The sequence below is a fragment of the Aquarana catesbeiana genome, linkage group LG02, assembly GCF_042186555.1.
Source record: "Aquarana catesbeiana isolate 2022-GZ linkage group LG02, ASM4218655v1, whole genome shotgun sequence".
NCBI lineage: Eukaryota > Metazoa > Chordata > Amphibia > Anura > Ranidae > Aquarana > Aquarana catesbeiana.
Window position 1 is genome coordinate 584,809,891 of NC_133325.1, and position 17,090 is coordinate 584,826,980.

Consider the following 17,090-nt stretch of genomic DNA (forward strand, 5'->3'; position numbering starts at 1 on the left):
TCGTTCACCTCTTCAGGGTTGCCTACCCCTGTTGTACTGTATCTATGGCAGAGCGGTGGTGTAATTTCAAGACAGGAAGTGTTTTAGGACTACAGAATACCTCTTCCTCTCTTAATCGCCATTAAATAGGGGGGAGATGTTCTGTCATTTACAGAACTAGCCAGGTCTGATAATACTGCTTATTTACAGAGTGCACAGGACAGCCCTGAATTTTTTGTCAGGATCAACAAGTATTTTTTTTCACATATTGAACAGATATAATAAAACACTTCCAATAGCATTTTAACCAGTCATATTGTTATAGGCTGGGCAAGCCTCTTGGTAAACATCATATGACGTCCTCCTGAACTGCACGCAGTTGAGAGGCCATGCAGCGCCACGATCTGCAATCAGCTGCGCCCACGGAACACAGCCAATGACTGATCAGTGTACTGGCTCACTGCCGTTACCATGTGACTGACGTGACCAATCACAGCAGGTTACATGACAGTCATACACAATGGATGGCTTCCTTTCTTGCAATTGTGTACAATTGTGATTGGTCAGTGTGATCACATGGTATTGACAGGGCCAATCACAGCCCATCTGTACCATGTGATTGGCTCTAGCCAATCACAGCTAATAAAAACAAAACAAACTGGATGAATCAGTTTCATTCAGATGCTTGCTTATAGCAATATAATGCACTGCTATAAGCAATCATAATGTGTAAAAAAAAAAAAAAAAATTCTGATCACTTCCCCAGAGTAGTGCAACGTTACTATGGTAACATTATATTGCTCTGGACCCAGTGTGTTAAAAAAAAAAAAATCGTAAAAAAATAAAATGAAATGTAATAATAAATAAAAAATTGAAAAAAAATTATCACAATTTTTTTTTTCGCACTGTCACTAGACTGTGTCACTGATCACTGCCACGCCAGTTATATGATGAAGCTGTACTGCACTGTTGACCGTATTTATTAATTTTCAAAAAAATTGTGACCAAAAATTACAACTTAAAACAATTCACCATGCCTCTTGTACTTAACCACTTGACGACCGCCTCACGCCGATGTACGTCGGCAAGGTGGCACAGACAGGCAAAATCACGTACATAAACGTGATTTGCCTTCCGCGGGTGGGGGGTCCGATCGGACCCCCCCCCGGTGCCCGAGGCGGTCGTCTTTTGTCCCACGGTGATCGGAGGTGAGGGGGAGGCCATCCTTTCGTGGCCCCCCCTCGCGATCGCCGCCGGCCAATCGAATCATTCCTTTGCTGCTGTATGCTAAACAGCAGCAAAGGAAATGATGTCATCTCTCCTCGGCTCGGTAATTTCCGTTCCGGCCCGAGGAGAGAAGACAGGTATGTGAGTGCACCAACACTACACAACACAGTAGAACATGCCAGGCACACAAAACACCCCGATCCCCCCCCCGATCGCCCCCCGATCCCCCCCCAATCACCCCCCCCTGTCACAAACTGACACCAGTAGTTTTTTTTTTTTTTTTTTTCTGATTACTGCATGGTGTCAGTTTGTGACAGTTACAGTGTTGGGACAGTGAGTATTAGCCCCCTGTAGGTCTAGGATACCCCCCTAACCCCCCCTAATAAAGTTTTAACCCCTTGATCACCCCCCGTCACCAGTGTCGCTAAGCGATCATTTTTCTGATCGCTGTATTAGTGTCGCTGGTGACGCTAGTTAGGGACCTAAATATTTAGGTTCGCCGTCAGCGTTTTATAGTGTCAGGGACCCCCATATACTACCGAATAAATGTTTTAACCCCTTGATGGCCCCCTAGTTAACCCTTTCACCACTGATCACCGTATAACTGTTACGGGTGACGCTGGTTAGTTTGTTTATTTTTTATAGTGTCAGGGCACCCGCCGTTTATTACCGAATAAAGGTTTAGCCCCCTGATTGCCCGGCGGTGATATGCGTCGCCCCAGGCAGCGTCAGATTAGCGCCAGTACCGCTAACACCCACGCACGCAGCATACGCCTCCCTTAGTGGTATAGTATCTGAACGGATCAATATCTGATCCGATCAGATCTATACTAGCGTCCCCAGCAGTTTAGGGTTCCCAAAAACGCAGTGTTAGCGGGATCAGCCCAGATACCTGCTAGCACCTGCGTTTTACCCCTCCGCCCAGCCCACCCAAGTGCAGTATCGATCGATCACTGTCACTTACAAAACACTAAACACATAACTGCAGCGTTCGCAGAGTCAGGCCTGATCCCTGCCATCGCTAACAGTTTTTTTGGTAGCATTTTGGTGAACTGGCAAGCACCAGCCCCAGGCAGCGTCAGGTTAGCGCCAGTAGCGCTAACACCCACGCACGCACCGTACAGCTCCCTTAGTGGTATAGTATCTGAACGGATCAATATCTGGTCCGATCAGATCTATACTAGCGTCCCCAGCAGTTTAGGGTTCCCAAAAATGCAGTGTTAGCGGGATCAGCCCAGATACCTGCTAGCACCTGCGTTTTGCCCCTCCGCCCGGCCCAGCCCAGCCCACCCAAGTGCAGTATCGATCGATCACTGACACTTACAAAACACTAAATGCATAACTGCAGCGTTCGCAGAGTCAGGCCTGATCCCTGCGATCGCTAACAGTTTTTTTTGTAGCTTTTTATTGAACTGGCAAGCGCCAGCGGCCTAGTACACCCCGGTCGTAGTCAAACCAGCACTGCAGTAACACTTGGTGACGTGGCGAGTCCCATAAGTGCAGTTCAAGCTGGTGAGGTGGCAAGCACAAGTAGTGTCCCGCTGCCACCAAGAAGACAAACACAGGCCCGTTGTGCCCATAATGCCCTTCCTGCTGCATTCGCCAATCCTAATTGGGAACCCACCGCTTCTGCAGCGCCCGTACTTCCCCCATTCACATCCCCAACCAAATGCAGTCGGCTGCATGAGAGGCATTTTCTTTATGTCCTCCCGAGTACCCCTACCCAACGAACCCCCAAAAAAGATGTTGTGTCTGCACCAAGCGCGGATATAGGCATGACACCCGCTATTATTGTCCCTCCTGTCCTGACAATCCTGGTCTTTGCATTGGTGAATGTTTTGAACGCTACCATTCATTAGTTGAGTATTAGCGTAGGGTACAGCATTCCACAGACTAGGCACACTTTCACAGGGTCTCCCAAGATGCCATCGCATTTTGAGAGACCCGAACCTGGAACCGGTTACCGTTATAAAAGTTAGTTACAAAAAAAGTGTAAAAAAAAAAAATATATATAAAATTAAAAAAAATAGTTGTCGTTTCATTGTTCTCTCTCTCTCTATTCTCTCTCTCTATTGTTCTGCTCTTTTTTACTGTATTCTATTCTGCAATGTTTTATTGTTATTATGTTTTATCATGTTTGCTTTTCAGGTATGCAATTTTTTATACTTTACCGTTTACTGAGCTTTATTGTTAACCATTTTTTTGTCTTCAGGTACGCCATTCACGACTTTGAATGGTTATACCAGGATGATGCCTGCAGGTTTAGGTTTCATCTTGGTATCATTCTTTTCAGCCAGCGGTCGGCTTTCATGTAAAAGCAATCCTAGCGGCTAATTAGCCTCGAGACTGCTTTTACAAGCCGTGGGAGGGAATGCCCCCCCCCCACCGTCTTCCGTGTTTTTCTCTGGCTCTCCTGTCTCAACAGGGAACCTGAGAATGCAGCCGGTGATTCAGCCAGCTGACCATAGAGCTGATCAGAGACCAGAGTGGCTCCAAACATCTCTATGGCCTAAGAAACCGGAAGCTACGAGCATTTTATGACTTAGATTTCGCCGGATGTAAATAGCGCCATTGGGAAATTGGGGAAGCATTTTATCACACCGATCTTGGTGTCGTCAGATGCTTTGAGGGCAGAGGAGAGATCTAGGGTCTAACAGACCCCAATTTTTTCAAAAAAGAGTACCTGTCACTACCTATTGCTATCATAGGGGATATTTACATTCCCCGAGATAACAATAAAAATGATTAAAAAAAAAAAAAAATTAAAGGAACAGTTTAAAAATAAGATAAAAAAGCAAAAAAAAATAAAGAAAAAAAAAAAAAAAAAAGCACCCCTGTCGCCCCCTGCTCTCGCGCTAAGGCGAATGCAAGCCGCGGTCTGTCGTCAAACGTAAACAGCAATTGCACCATGCATGTGAGGTATCGCCGCGAAGGTCAGATCGAGGGCAGTAATTTTTGCAGTAGACCTCCTCTGTAAATCTAAAGTGGTAACCTGTAAAGGCTTTTAAAGGCTTTTAAAAATGTATTTATTTTGTTGCCACTGCACGTTTGTGTGCAATTTTAAAGCATGTCATGTTTGGTATCCATGTACTCGGCCTAAGATCATCTTTTTTATTTAATCAAACATTTGGGCAATATAGTGTGTTTTAGTGCATTAAAATTTAAAAAAGTGTGTTTTTTCCCCAAAAAATGCGTTTGAAAAATCGCTGCGCAAATACTGTGTGAAAAAAAAAAAAGAAACACCCACCATTTTAATCTGTAGGGCATTTGCTTTAAAAAAATATATACTGTTTGGGGGTTCAAAGTAATTTTTTTGCAAAAAAAAATAACTTTTTCATGTAAACAATGAGTGTCAGAAAGGTGGTTTGTCTTCAAGTGGTTAGAAGAGTGAGTGATGTGTGACATAAGCTTCTAAATGTTGTGCATAAAATGCCAGGACAGTTCAACCCCCCCCCAAATGACCCCATTTTGGAAAGTAGACACCCCAAGCTATTTGCTGAGAGGCATGTCGAGTCCATGGAATATTTTATATTGCGACACAAGTTGCGGGAAAGACAAATTTTTTTTTTTTTTGCACAAAGTTGTCACTAAATGATATATTGCTCAAACATGCCATGGGAATATGTGAAATTACACCCCAAAATACATTCTGCTGCTTCTCCTGAGTATGGGGATACCACATGTGTGAGACTTTTTGGGAGCCTAGCCACGTACGGGACCCCGAAAACCAAGCACCGCCTTCAGGCTTTCTAAGGGCGTGAATTTTTTATTTCACTCTTCACTGCCTATCACAGTTTCGGAGGCCATGGAAAGCCCAGGTGGCACAAAACCCCCCCAAATGACCCCATTTTGGAAAGTAGACACCCAAAGCTATTTGCTGAGAGGTATAGTGAGTATTTTGCAGACCTCACTTTTTGTCACAAAGTTTTGAAAATTGAAAAAAGAAAAAAAAAAATGTTTTTTCTTGTCTTTCTTCATTTTCAAAAACAAATGAGAGCTGCAAAATACTCACCATGCCTCTCAGCAAATAGCTTGGGGTGTCTACTTTCCAAAATGGGGTCATTTGGGGGGGTTTTGTGCCACCTGGGCATTCCATGGCCTCCGAAACTGTGATAGGCAGTGAAGAGTGAAATAAAAAATTTACACCCTTAGAAATCCTGAAGGCGGTGCTTGGTTTTCGGGGCCCCGTACGCGGCTAAGCTCCCAAAAAGTCCCACACATGTAGTATCCCTATACTCAGGAGAAGCAGCTGAATGTATTTTGGGGTGCAATTCCACATAGGCCCATGGCCTGTGTGAGCAATATATCATTTAGTGTCAACTTTTTGTAAATATTTATTTATTTATTTTTTTTTGTCATTATTCAATCACTTGGGACAAAAAAAATAAATATTCAATGGGTTCAACATGCCTCTCAGCAATTTCCTTGGGGTGTCTACTTTCCAAAATGGGGTCATTTGGGGGGGGGTTTGTACTGCCCTGCCATTTTAGCACCTCAAGAAATGACATAGGCAGTCATAAACTAAAAGCTGTGTAAATTACAGAAAATGTACCCTAGTTTGTAGACGCTATAACTTTTGCGCAAACCAATAAATATACGCTTATTGACATTTTTTTTACCAAAGACATGTGGCCGAATACATTTTGGCCTAAATGTATGACTAAAATTTAGCTTATTGGATTTTTTTTATAACAAAAAGTAGAAAATATCATTTTTTTTCAAAATTTTCGGTCTTTTTCCGTTTATAGCGCAAAAAATAAAAACTGCAGAGGTGATCAAATACCATCAAAAGAAAGCTCTATTTGTGGGAAGAAAAGGACGCAAATTTCGTTTGGGTACAGCATTGCATGATCGCGCAATTAGCAGTTAAAGCGACGCAGTGCCAAATTGGAAAAAGACCTCTGGTCCTTAGGCAGCATAATGGTCCGGGGCTCAAGTGGTTAAATACCTTGTCTATTTTCCAAAAAAAGGGTCATTTGGGGGGTATTTGTACTGTACTGGCATTTTCGGGCCTCAAGAAATGATATAGGCCGTCAGCACATCAGGGCTGATCAATTTTCAGATATATACCATAGTTTGTGGACTAAATAATACAGACTAAATATATGCATTTTCACCAAAGAAATGTAACAGAATACATTTTGACCTAAATTTATGAAGAAAGATTATTTATTTGCAAAATATTATAACAGAAATTAAGAAAACGCATTTGTTTTCAAATTTTTCAGTTCTTTTTTTCATTTATTTAGCGAAAAAGTAAAAAACACAGTGGTAATTAAATACCATCAAAAGAAAGCTCTAGTTGTGTGAACAAAATGATAAAAATTTAATTTGGGTACAGTGTTGCACGATCGCGCAATTGTCATTCAAAGTGCCACAGCGCTGAAAGCTGGACATTGGCCTTGGCAGGAAAGGGGCAAAAGTGCCTGGTACTGAAGTGGTTAAAAGGTAACTCCACTTTTGTGGGCCAAAAAAATTGCATGGTGAAAAAAAATAATATAGCATATACAATTGCGACTCAAGTCATATTGTAATTGAATGTTATTAAAATTACCTTTCCATGTCAATCTGCAGCGCTGTCTTTTTCAGTAAAATGCAATGCATAATGGCTACCTGGAGGTGTTCTGTACACAGATGGTGTACAGAACGGCCCCTGAAAATGTAATTTCCTGCTTCTGTGATTGGCTACTGATTTTCCCAGAAGTCTACACTAAGATACAACTCAGATTTTTGGCATCCCCTGCAACAAAAATGTCATTTTTTTGTGAGATACCCTCAAAGGAAAATCACACCTAAAGGGATACAGACCCTGCAAATTTCCTCATTAGAGCCCTGCGGGTGCAGAAGCTGATTGATAATTATTAAACCACTCTCATACAGATTCACATGGACAGAAACAAACAAAAAGCTATTCCTTCAGAATAACGTAAGGTAGGACTCTACCAGTGGCGGCTGGTGGTATTATTTTGGGGGGGCGGCAAACAATCCACCCGCGGCCACTCACTCACCCCCTCTGGTCGGTCGGGTCACAGGCAACCCCCCTCTGGTTGGTCACCAGCCCTGCACTTACCCCATCTAGGTCATGGGCAGCGTTTGCTCCTGGCAGTGGACGGAGGGCAGCGTATCCTCTTCCTGGTGCTTCACGGTGACTTCCCCTGCATCTCCTCTCTCCTCCTTATAGGCAGCCAATTGGATCACTTCTCCTCTCAGCTCAAGACCTGCTTCCTGATTGGCTGGGAATAGAATCAGGAAGACAATAGCAAATATTAATTCGCTATTGTCACACAACTGGGTGGACTCCGGGCACAGTGCTCTGCGCCTTAAGCTCACTCTTTTTTGAAGCCTATTAGAGCCTCTAGCTGTAATCAAGTGCTTAACTACTTCAGCCCCGGAAGATTTTAACGCCTTCCTGACCAGAGCACAGTTTGCAATTCGGCACTGCGTCACTTTAACTGACAATTGCGTAGTTGTGCGACATTGCACCCAAACAAAATTGATGTCCTTTTTTCCCACAAATAGAGCTTTCTTTTGGTGGTATTTGATCACTTCAGTGGTTTTTATTTTTTGCGCTATAAACAAAAAAAGAGCGACAATCTTGAAAAAAACGCAATATTTTTTACTTTTTGCTATAATAAATATCCCCCCCCCAAAAAAAAAACCTACCTTTTTCCTCAGTTTAGGCCAATATGTATTCTTCTACATATTTTTGGTAAAAAAAAATCGCAGTAAGCGTATATTGATTGGTTTGCAAAAAAGTTATAGCGTCTACAAAATAGGGGATAGCTTTATGCCATTTTTATTATTATTTTGTTCTACTAGTAATGGTGGTGATCTGCGATTTTTATCATGACTGCGACATTATGGCGGACACATTGGACACTTTTGACAATATTTTGGGACCATTGTCATTTATACAGCGATCAGTGCTATAAAAATGCACTGATTACTGTGTAAATGACACTGGCAGGGAAGGGGTTAACCACTAGCAGGCGATGAAGGGGTAAAGTGTGTCCTAGGAAGAGATTCTAACTGTAGGGGGGATGGGCTACAACTCACATAACAGCGATCACTGCTCCCGATGGCAGGGAGCGGTGATCTCTGTCATGACACAAGGCAGAACTGGGAAATGCCTTTTTTACATAGGCACTTCCCTGTTCTGTGGCTCTGTGACACGATTGCCGGGAGACTGGCAGACATCGAGTCCGCCGGTCCCATGGGCACAGCCACCCTGTATGTGGCCCGCTAGCCCTGCCAATTAAAGGGGACGTACAGGTACACCCATTTTCCCACCGCTGCCATTGTGCCGACGTATATCGGCGTGCAGCAGTCGGCAAGTGGTTAAAAAAAAAACCCATTGGAATCCATGCGTCTGGCACCCTGCATGTAGATTAAGGGGCCAGAAGCATGGATTAGGGGGGCGGCGCCCCTGTGCCCTGCATTACGGGCCGCCACTGGACTCTACAACAAAGTTTTCTAAAATCCTTGCAATGTACATAGATCACCCAGAGGGGGATGTTTTTTTTTTTTTAAAGTGGAGATACTCTTTAAATAGTCCAAAGGGGAGCAATAAAAGAATTTCATTGTTAGGGTTTACACAACGATGACAACTAGTGAACCAAACATAGTTTTACAACATAGTGTGTTACCGATCAATATAAAAAAATGTTCTATAAACTCAATAGAGATTCTACCTTTCTCCTCCCTGTCCAAACTAAAGTAAAAAAAAACAAGCTGCAGTTTTCATTTATTATTTTCCTAATTTATATACAATGTACCTGGACAATTACTAACTTGTTTTCTAAAATTACTGATAGTACATATATATATATAAGTTATACTTGTAATCCAATGATTGGATCCCAAATGCGTCTTACCTGAAATTAAAGGTAACCTGTACTGAGAGCATTGGGAGCTACCTGTTGACCCCTATTTACCTGCACTGACCTAGAAGAAGTCTGTTCTAAATTTCACTCAAAGTCAACCATGCAACCAGGACTGTATTTACTAAAATGTCACTTATATACCAATGCCTAGGGCCTGTATCTCTATTCATAAAGGTTTTTGTTTAATCACTTATAGAGACACTGCAGAATGACTGACTCAGCAGCCTTGCATATCTCCATGCTTTTATTGTTTTGGTTCTCACTTCCACATTACACTGTCACATATTCCTTACTATTTATAGGATCGAATTCTGGATCTCCTAAAGGAACTGCAGAGATTTCCTGTGACAGTCCCCCTTCTTCGGGTAAGAATAGCTCCTGCTCCCAGGTCAGAGGCATGCTCAGATCAGTAAGGATTTGCTAGAACCCTAATGTGGTATAGGTTAAAGTAAAACCAAAATCTCCTGTATCACAGTCTAAACAAGTACCAAAAAGGTTATGTTTTCAACAAGACCAATGGTCAATATCCCTGCTATTTCCCTTACCCCCAGTCTTGTAACTTCCGCTCATTAGATCTGTACTAGAGCAAGCAGAATGTCATCATGCTGCTGCTCAATCTAGTAAGCGGGACCCTGGCATCAGACTCTAGGCCTGGCCCACCCACTCCCATTGTGCTTTTTGAGGGAAGGGCCAGGAGACCTCTGGCATGTCCTGCCCATCACAGCCACACACTGTTACGCTGCCCATTCACAGAAGATGTTTCCATTGCATCATGGAAACTGTAGTTTGCAATTGCAGGGCTTTTCAGAGAGTGAATGTGTTGCGCCTGCCTCTCTGATCCCTCCTCCACATCCCAGCCAGCCATGAGTTAGGCATCCCATAGATTATGCCATTTTCTTTTTTCCATCATGGGTGGAATTAAATAAACTCTCTCGATTCTCCAATCAACACAGGTAATGTTGATGGGGAAATACCTCCCGCAGCACTATTCTGTTCTGACGTGGGGGGGGGGGGGGGGATGGGGTACGGGAAGCCTTCCCAGCCAGCAGAACACAATGATTGCTTCTAGCGGCTATAGTTGCCAGCAGTAATCGCATGTAAAAAATCTGACAGGCTGGGTGTATTCAAGTCGTTACGTGGATCGACTTTGCTACAACCAACCTGCCCATAGATGGATCAGATTTAATGCTTGATGGGGTCATTTTCTGTTTTTACAATATGACTAGACTGCCGTTTTCCTTTCCATCCTCAGATCACAAAGATTGGGGTCACTGTAAACAAGTTAAAGAAACACAACAAGGACCATCACATTGTAGAACTTGCCAAAGTCATCATCAGGGATTGGAAGAAACTACTCGGTAAGTGGGCACAGTAATGAAAGAAAAAACATCTGCAGGTTTATATGCAAGTTACAATAATACACCACTGGTCTTTTACCCACATTGTGTAAATATTCTTAGAGAAGATTGTGGTCTGGTGGTTAAAAATTGGTCTGTTGGTGTGCAGTCATTCTGCCTAGATGTTATCATGCGCATGCTCCTCTAGACTGTCAGTTCTTATCTTTCTTCTAATTCAGAATTATTTGTTTCTTGGAATAAAGAAAACTGGGAATGGGATTGTATTTTAGCTAGGTCATAACTGTAGGTTGTGCAACAGTGACAGAGTCTATGGTATTAGTCAGTCCAATCACAAGTATTACTTCTTATTACCTGACAGACATGCGCTCATTCTTTACAGAATTAGCTAGCATTTAAAGTGTATGGCATAAGAGGAATGCGTGTTCCGGCACTGGACATCCGGGACACAGTCTGGATCCACAGGATGCAGGGATTTCGTTGAAATCCTAGGACAGTTCAGCAGAATCCGAGACATTTGGAGGTATGCTTTTCCTTAGTTACAATTCCATATTTTATCAGAGAAGGGACTGATATTCAGGTTTTGTAGTACAAAGATGGACATAAATGACATGGAAACAATTTGCTGACTTTGTACATTCTTCTACTTTCATGGTGATGTTTTCCTCTTGCCTGTATCCTTGATATATTTGTTGTTTTCCTGTGTGTTTTCCACCAGAATCCTCATACAAGAGTAATGGTTCCTCTGTTCCTGTGGTCAAGCAGTCTCTTGACAAGACTGAGCCTGCAAGGTAAATGTCAAAATGCCCCAGACTGCTTCTATTGTGCAAAGGTGGTTAGACTTCTCAGTTATGTTCCTTATTCTTCCTTTCAATAATTTTCCATTGCTGACATTTCCAATTATGCACAAGGAAAGAAAAAAAAAGTTGCACTGAAAGACGTTAGTGCAGTAATAAATATTAATGAGGAGGCTGTCGTTAGAATATAGCCATGTATGAGTAAGCTGTGATCTGTATTTGTAAGCTAATTCTAAAGATTCTACATCAAAGACTGATTTAATTTTTAAAGATGCACAGCTCTTTACCCATGGAAGCTTAGGGACAATGAACCATGCCACCTAAATATAGATTATCACAGAATCATGCAATCACAGAATGCATCATATTTTACTAGTCTATACTGAATTAATTGTAAGGTATTAAGTTACTGTTTACACTCAAAGATAATAAAGTGTCTCTACATATAATAATCAGTCTCGGTTTTTTTTTTTTTAAACTTTAGTCAAATGTCTGGATAGCATGGGGAATACAAACCGTCATATAATGAAAAAATTCAAACAATTAAATCACATGACAACTTCTACAATCTCACCTGGGTCGATATCTAAACAGATATCTCCAGGTTTAATAAGCTGTTTACTGTCTATGCAATCATTACACAAAGTTGAAATCCAGAAACAATGATGTCAGGACTCTAATGAGAGCTGGTTTATTGACTGACTGACTTCTAGAAAAGAGTGAACTGATATTGCAGTGTCCATGCTTATGCCCATGCAATGCAGCAAATACATTTTTTGCTAATTGTTGGCATTGTTTTTTTTTTTTTTTTTTTTTTTTACAATAGATTTTTATTGAAAAGATTTTCTTAACAATACAGATTGACATTGACACGATAACAATTGTGACTAACTTCTTTGCAATAGTTCTTAAGAATATTCTTATACAAATACAGTAATTGATAGTCTGTACCAGCCTACCCCTATTGGGTTCAAACTGTAGGCATGGATAGGCCATCAATTGCGTTAATTAGTTGAATACAGAAAATTGTAAGGAAAACAAAAAAAAAAAACAAAAAAAAAAAACACAAAAACACAAAAAACAAAATATATACATATATATATATATATATATATATATATACATACATATATATATATATATATATATATATATATATATATATATATATATATATGTATGTATATATATATATATATATATGTATATACACATACATACATCTAAATTAACTGAACAAAACTTGTTGCATAGGTTAATAAAGTGGGTCCAGGATGATATACTACATCTGAGGTGTGTTTATATATGACTTCAGTGTACTTCCAATTTGTCATAAGATTATATATTACATTGTTTTAAGTAACTGGATGCTTTGGGATGGGATATCCAAGTACTCCATTTCTTTCTAGCAAGGCTGTGGCAGGATTTAGTTTATTTAGGATGCCCGTGAGGTCTGCAATGAAGGAAGTTATTGAATTCCAGAAGCTTTGCAAACTTTTACAGTTCCATAGAATGTGTAAAAGGTTACCCGTCTGATCATTGCATCTCCAGCATAAATTAGATGTAGAGGGATATATTTTCGATAATCTATATGGGGTCAGATACCATCTATTGAGTATTTTTTGTGCATTGTCCCAGTGCTTGATACATGCTGACGGCTTGCTAGATATATGAATGGCTTTTTTCCATTGTTCCCAGGTAAATTTTTGTTCTAGATCTCTCTCCCATTTAATCATGTGTGTGTTTTTATTGTCAAATGGGTGAGTCGATAATAGATCATAAAAAAGAGAGATTCCTTTTATTGATAGTTGATTTTGACGTGTGAAAAATTGCCATATAGTTAAAGGGATTTCTACAGGGTTAGTCGGGTTGAAATCTTTTAGTTTGGTATGTTTCCTCAATTTATTTAGAGTGATCTCTTTATAATGCAAGGGTAAATTTACATAAAGATGATAACCTTCTTTAACCCATTCGTCAGAATTTAGACGTATTTTACAATAATTGATTGCTCCTGTCGGAATCATTAACTTGATTTTATTTTGGAAATTTTTAGTTTTTGAAAGTATATGTTTCCAAGCTATTAATGTGGTTCTTATACTGAGTAGTTTAGGTATATTAATCTTTGGTAGTATAGCGTAAGCTATTGCTACGGCATACAGGTCGTGTCTTTTTGTGACTTGTTTCTCTATGTTTAGCCATAGTTTGTCTTCCGTGTTGTTAAACCAATATCTCATCTGATCTAATAAGGTTGCATAATAGTAGTTTTTGATGTCGTTGGCATTGTTTTTTATGGTGTAGGGGGCAATTGGGAGAGGAATTATTATTGGGGCCCGCACCCAGGTCACAGAATAATTTTTTACTTGTTCCAGGCCAATGACTTAGAAAGCAAACATAAGGTAACGTCATAATAGCAAGAGGGTTTTTTTTTTTTTTACATAGCCTGTTAACAGATGAAGTTCCTGATTTCCCTGTTTTCCTTGGTTACATCCTATCTGCTTTGTTGTAAAAATCCTGTTGTCTACAAAGCTCAGTAGCACAAGCTGAAATGTACACATGCAACTGAATGAATAGGAAATCAGTCCTCTCACTGCCTCTCCCTGCAAACACCTCCTTCTGCGCTTTCAATAAAATGAAAGCTGTCCTGAAAGGGAACAACTACTGCTGTTCCCTAACTTTAGATAACCCAAAGTGCTCTGTGAATTAAATATTCACAAATTATTTGTGTATTACAGATTCTATACTTATATTTAATAAACTGGTTTACAATATTTTAAAATTGAATATGCTTAAAAAATAAAATAATACAGAAATACTACTGGGAAAGCCAACTGTCCAGAATAGTGGACTGGAATATTCACCCGATGCTCAAGAATTGGGTGCCACTTAAGCGTGCATTCTCTGAAATTCCTTTACATACCTGACCTTGGATCAAGAAAATCCATATCCCCAAAACACTCAACAAACACCCATGAATCAAAATGACCTTTCAAACCTTGCGACCTTTCAAACAAAAATGTTGACCTCTTTACCGATTGAAACCCCCTAATCCCCTTGAGATTTAGACTGAAACTCCCGCCAGGAATGTCTGACCTTCCTTAACACTTGGTGGATAAAGCCATTTCTCCCTGCTCAAACCTTATTTAAACAGGGTACCTTTCTTACTCTACAAGAAATACAAGACCTTACCCAAATAGGCAACATCTCACAGTGGTAATACTTACAGATCAGATACTTCCTTGCCCCAGAAAGCTGATGGTACTGTACTAGGCACCTTACAAATTTTGAAATGCTGCACAACTCTAACATTTCACTTAGTCCTACATATATTCAAGCTTATTACAGAACTACACACCAAATGGAGACTCTGCAGTTGTAGTCTGGATCAGACACCTAGATTTGCCCTACCAGAGAACAGCTGGTAATACATGAACACAATCCTTATAAAGGGTTCCATCAATGTCAATATACAATAAACAAACTTCAAACTTTTTAGTGGATGGTACTGCTCATCAGATTTGCTACATAATATATCCAAATTAGGGGCATCCCGATCCATATTTGGTGGACCTGCCCTCAGATCCAGCCTTTCTAGCAACAGGTACACCAATTGACCAAAAACATCTGTGGCCATGACCTCCTCTTCTACCCAGCTTTATTTCTGTAACATCATTCAACCATGCCAATCTCCACATATAAACATTCCCTTCCATTCCACTTAAGTAATGCTGCAAAAATGGTAATAGCAAGATTTTGGAAAACTACTAATGTGTTGGAAAATAAAGACTGGTTCCGATGGATAGGCCACATGGCGGAAATGGAAGAGTTGATTCACATCAGCAACGACAACATGACCCCATACATTAAAATGTTCTTTAATCTAACCAACACATACAAACAAATTATGCATTTCAGAACAAACTCAGCTCCTCATAAATGAAGGGAAAACCTAGACATGAAGTCCTTAACTCACCCAATATACATAGGCTAATACCTACCTACAGGACCCACTAACACATCAATCACTTGGCCTCTCGCCATAAAAACCTTCCTCTTATTATCCTGCTCTTCCCCTACCTCTGACCAACCTCCCCCAAAACCCTCTCCCACAACCCCTTTAGCACCCTATTACCCACGCCAACTTCTAGATTACCACAAACAGCAATGCTCCCACCTTGGCACCCAAGCTCCTTCCAATCACTCCAAATCCACTCCTAAATTGCTACCTGTCTTTCCTATCCCCAGCACACCATTTTATATCTCCAGTAGCCTGAACACCCTGTACTACCACCAAGAACATATCCATATGGAACTACCACCCTTTATCTCTAGCCATATATGGTTATTGCCCTCAGAGATGTAAGCCATGCAATCATCCACAGTTACCTGTGGTAACCTGAGAAATACTGTTTTTTTATACATAATGCTGTAATGTCTATCATAACCCATATAGTCTTTATCACTGTACTTTCTAATTTAAAACCAATAAAAATGACTTGCAATAAATAAATTGATAAAATTGATTCAACGCCATTACACTTTCCTTTAAGTAAACATTCCATGAGAAAGATTCAACTGGGTATAGGAATGCCTGGATTCATATGCCAATGCCAAACTTTGAAAGGAAATCATTTTCCCATTTTGATATGTAGGAACATTCAGTATGTATGTAAAACATGAGCTCATTTTCAAGTTTTTTTAAGTTTAACAATATATTTGTTATGCCTTGATTACCAGCAGGAATCCTTCATCTGCACATAAGAAGCCACATCCAACCAAAGAAAGGTACTTATTTCACTTTTTCAGTGTTTTTTTACTACAATCATATACAAATAATTGTTTATAGAGGTCCCTCTAATTAATTGTATATCCAAGGCTGCACTGGTAAAAAATGAAAAACATTGTTATTGCTAAGTGTTAATACTGAAGCAGAAACTGTGCCTTCACAGTATATATTTATATATTAAGCGCCCTGCAACAACCTGTACCAACTTCCTTCTATAAATGACTGCGATTCATAACCATGAAGGCTAGAAGGTTAAAAATAAGCTGAGAAATAGCTGAATTGTGCATAGACTGTTTTTTTTTTCTTATTTATATAATACTATTAACTGGTGGTCAAATTTTTTTTTTAATACAAATGATTGTTCATCTCCAAATAGCCCTTCCATTACCCAATTCAAATTTAATTATTCATTGTGTAAACAAATACCTTTTAGTGATGGTGCCAAAGAAAGAAATTAGTCCTCGATTCCCAAATAAGTAATGACTATCTATTACAAAAATTATGATATTGTTACATTCCAAAAGGAAACAGTTTTGGGTCATCACATTCGACCTTTCCTCAAGCTAATAATTGCATATACAAAACAACAACATTAGTTATGAGCCCAAATGCTATATAGGGAGCTGGTAAAATGGAGCATGTAAAAAGAAACTTTTAAATAAGCAATAACCACTTATTAAATAGTTGGGATTTGCCATCAAACGTTATAAATAAATAAGTATTTCCTCTATCATCAGTCCAATTTGCAGCTGATTATGACCTCTCTATGTGATACAAAAGCAAAGTGTTTATTTTCAGCTGAAATCTTCCATTATTGATTTTCAGGAGTTCAGTGGCCCAGTGGGGAAAATGATAATTAGATTTTCTACTAACCACATTTCCTTCTGCTTAAAGTTACTCATTAGAATTCTGTTTGTCCTTTGACCTATAAACTGAATCCATATACCGTATTTCTTGACTATTGCCTAAATTTTGCAAAACAGTCAATGTTACTTTAGCTAGTATACATTTAGTACAATTTTCATAGAAATATATTTAATCTAAATAATACCATATGCACATTTGT

At 39.8% G+C, this 17,090-nt stretch overlaps 1 protein-coding gene across 2 annotated transcripts in view; it reads left to right on the plus strand.

The window, feature by feature from the left end:
* LOC141128747 (transcription elongation factor A protein 3-like) overlaps positions 1–17,090 on the plus strand; it is an 89,846-nt gene that overhangs the window by 27,724 nt on the left and 45,032 nt on the right. For both annotated transcript variants that reach the window (XM_073616213.1, XM_073616212.1), the window contains exons 2-5: positions 9,392–9,454; positions 10,342–10,447; positions 11,163–11,235; positions 15,976–16,023. In XM_073616213.1, coding sequence (XP_073472314.1) covers positions 9,392–9,454; positions 10,342–10,447; positions 11,163–11,235; positions 15,976–16,023 — 290 coding nt within the window. The remainder of the gene's footprint in view (positions 1–9,391; positions 9,455–10,341; positions 10,448–11,162; positions 11,236–15,975; positions 16,024–17,090) is intronic.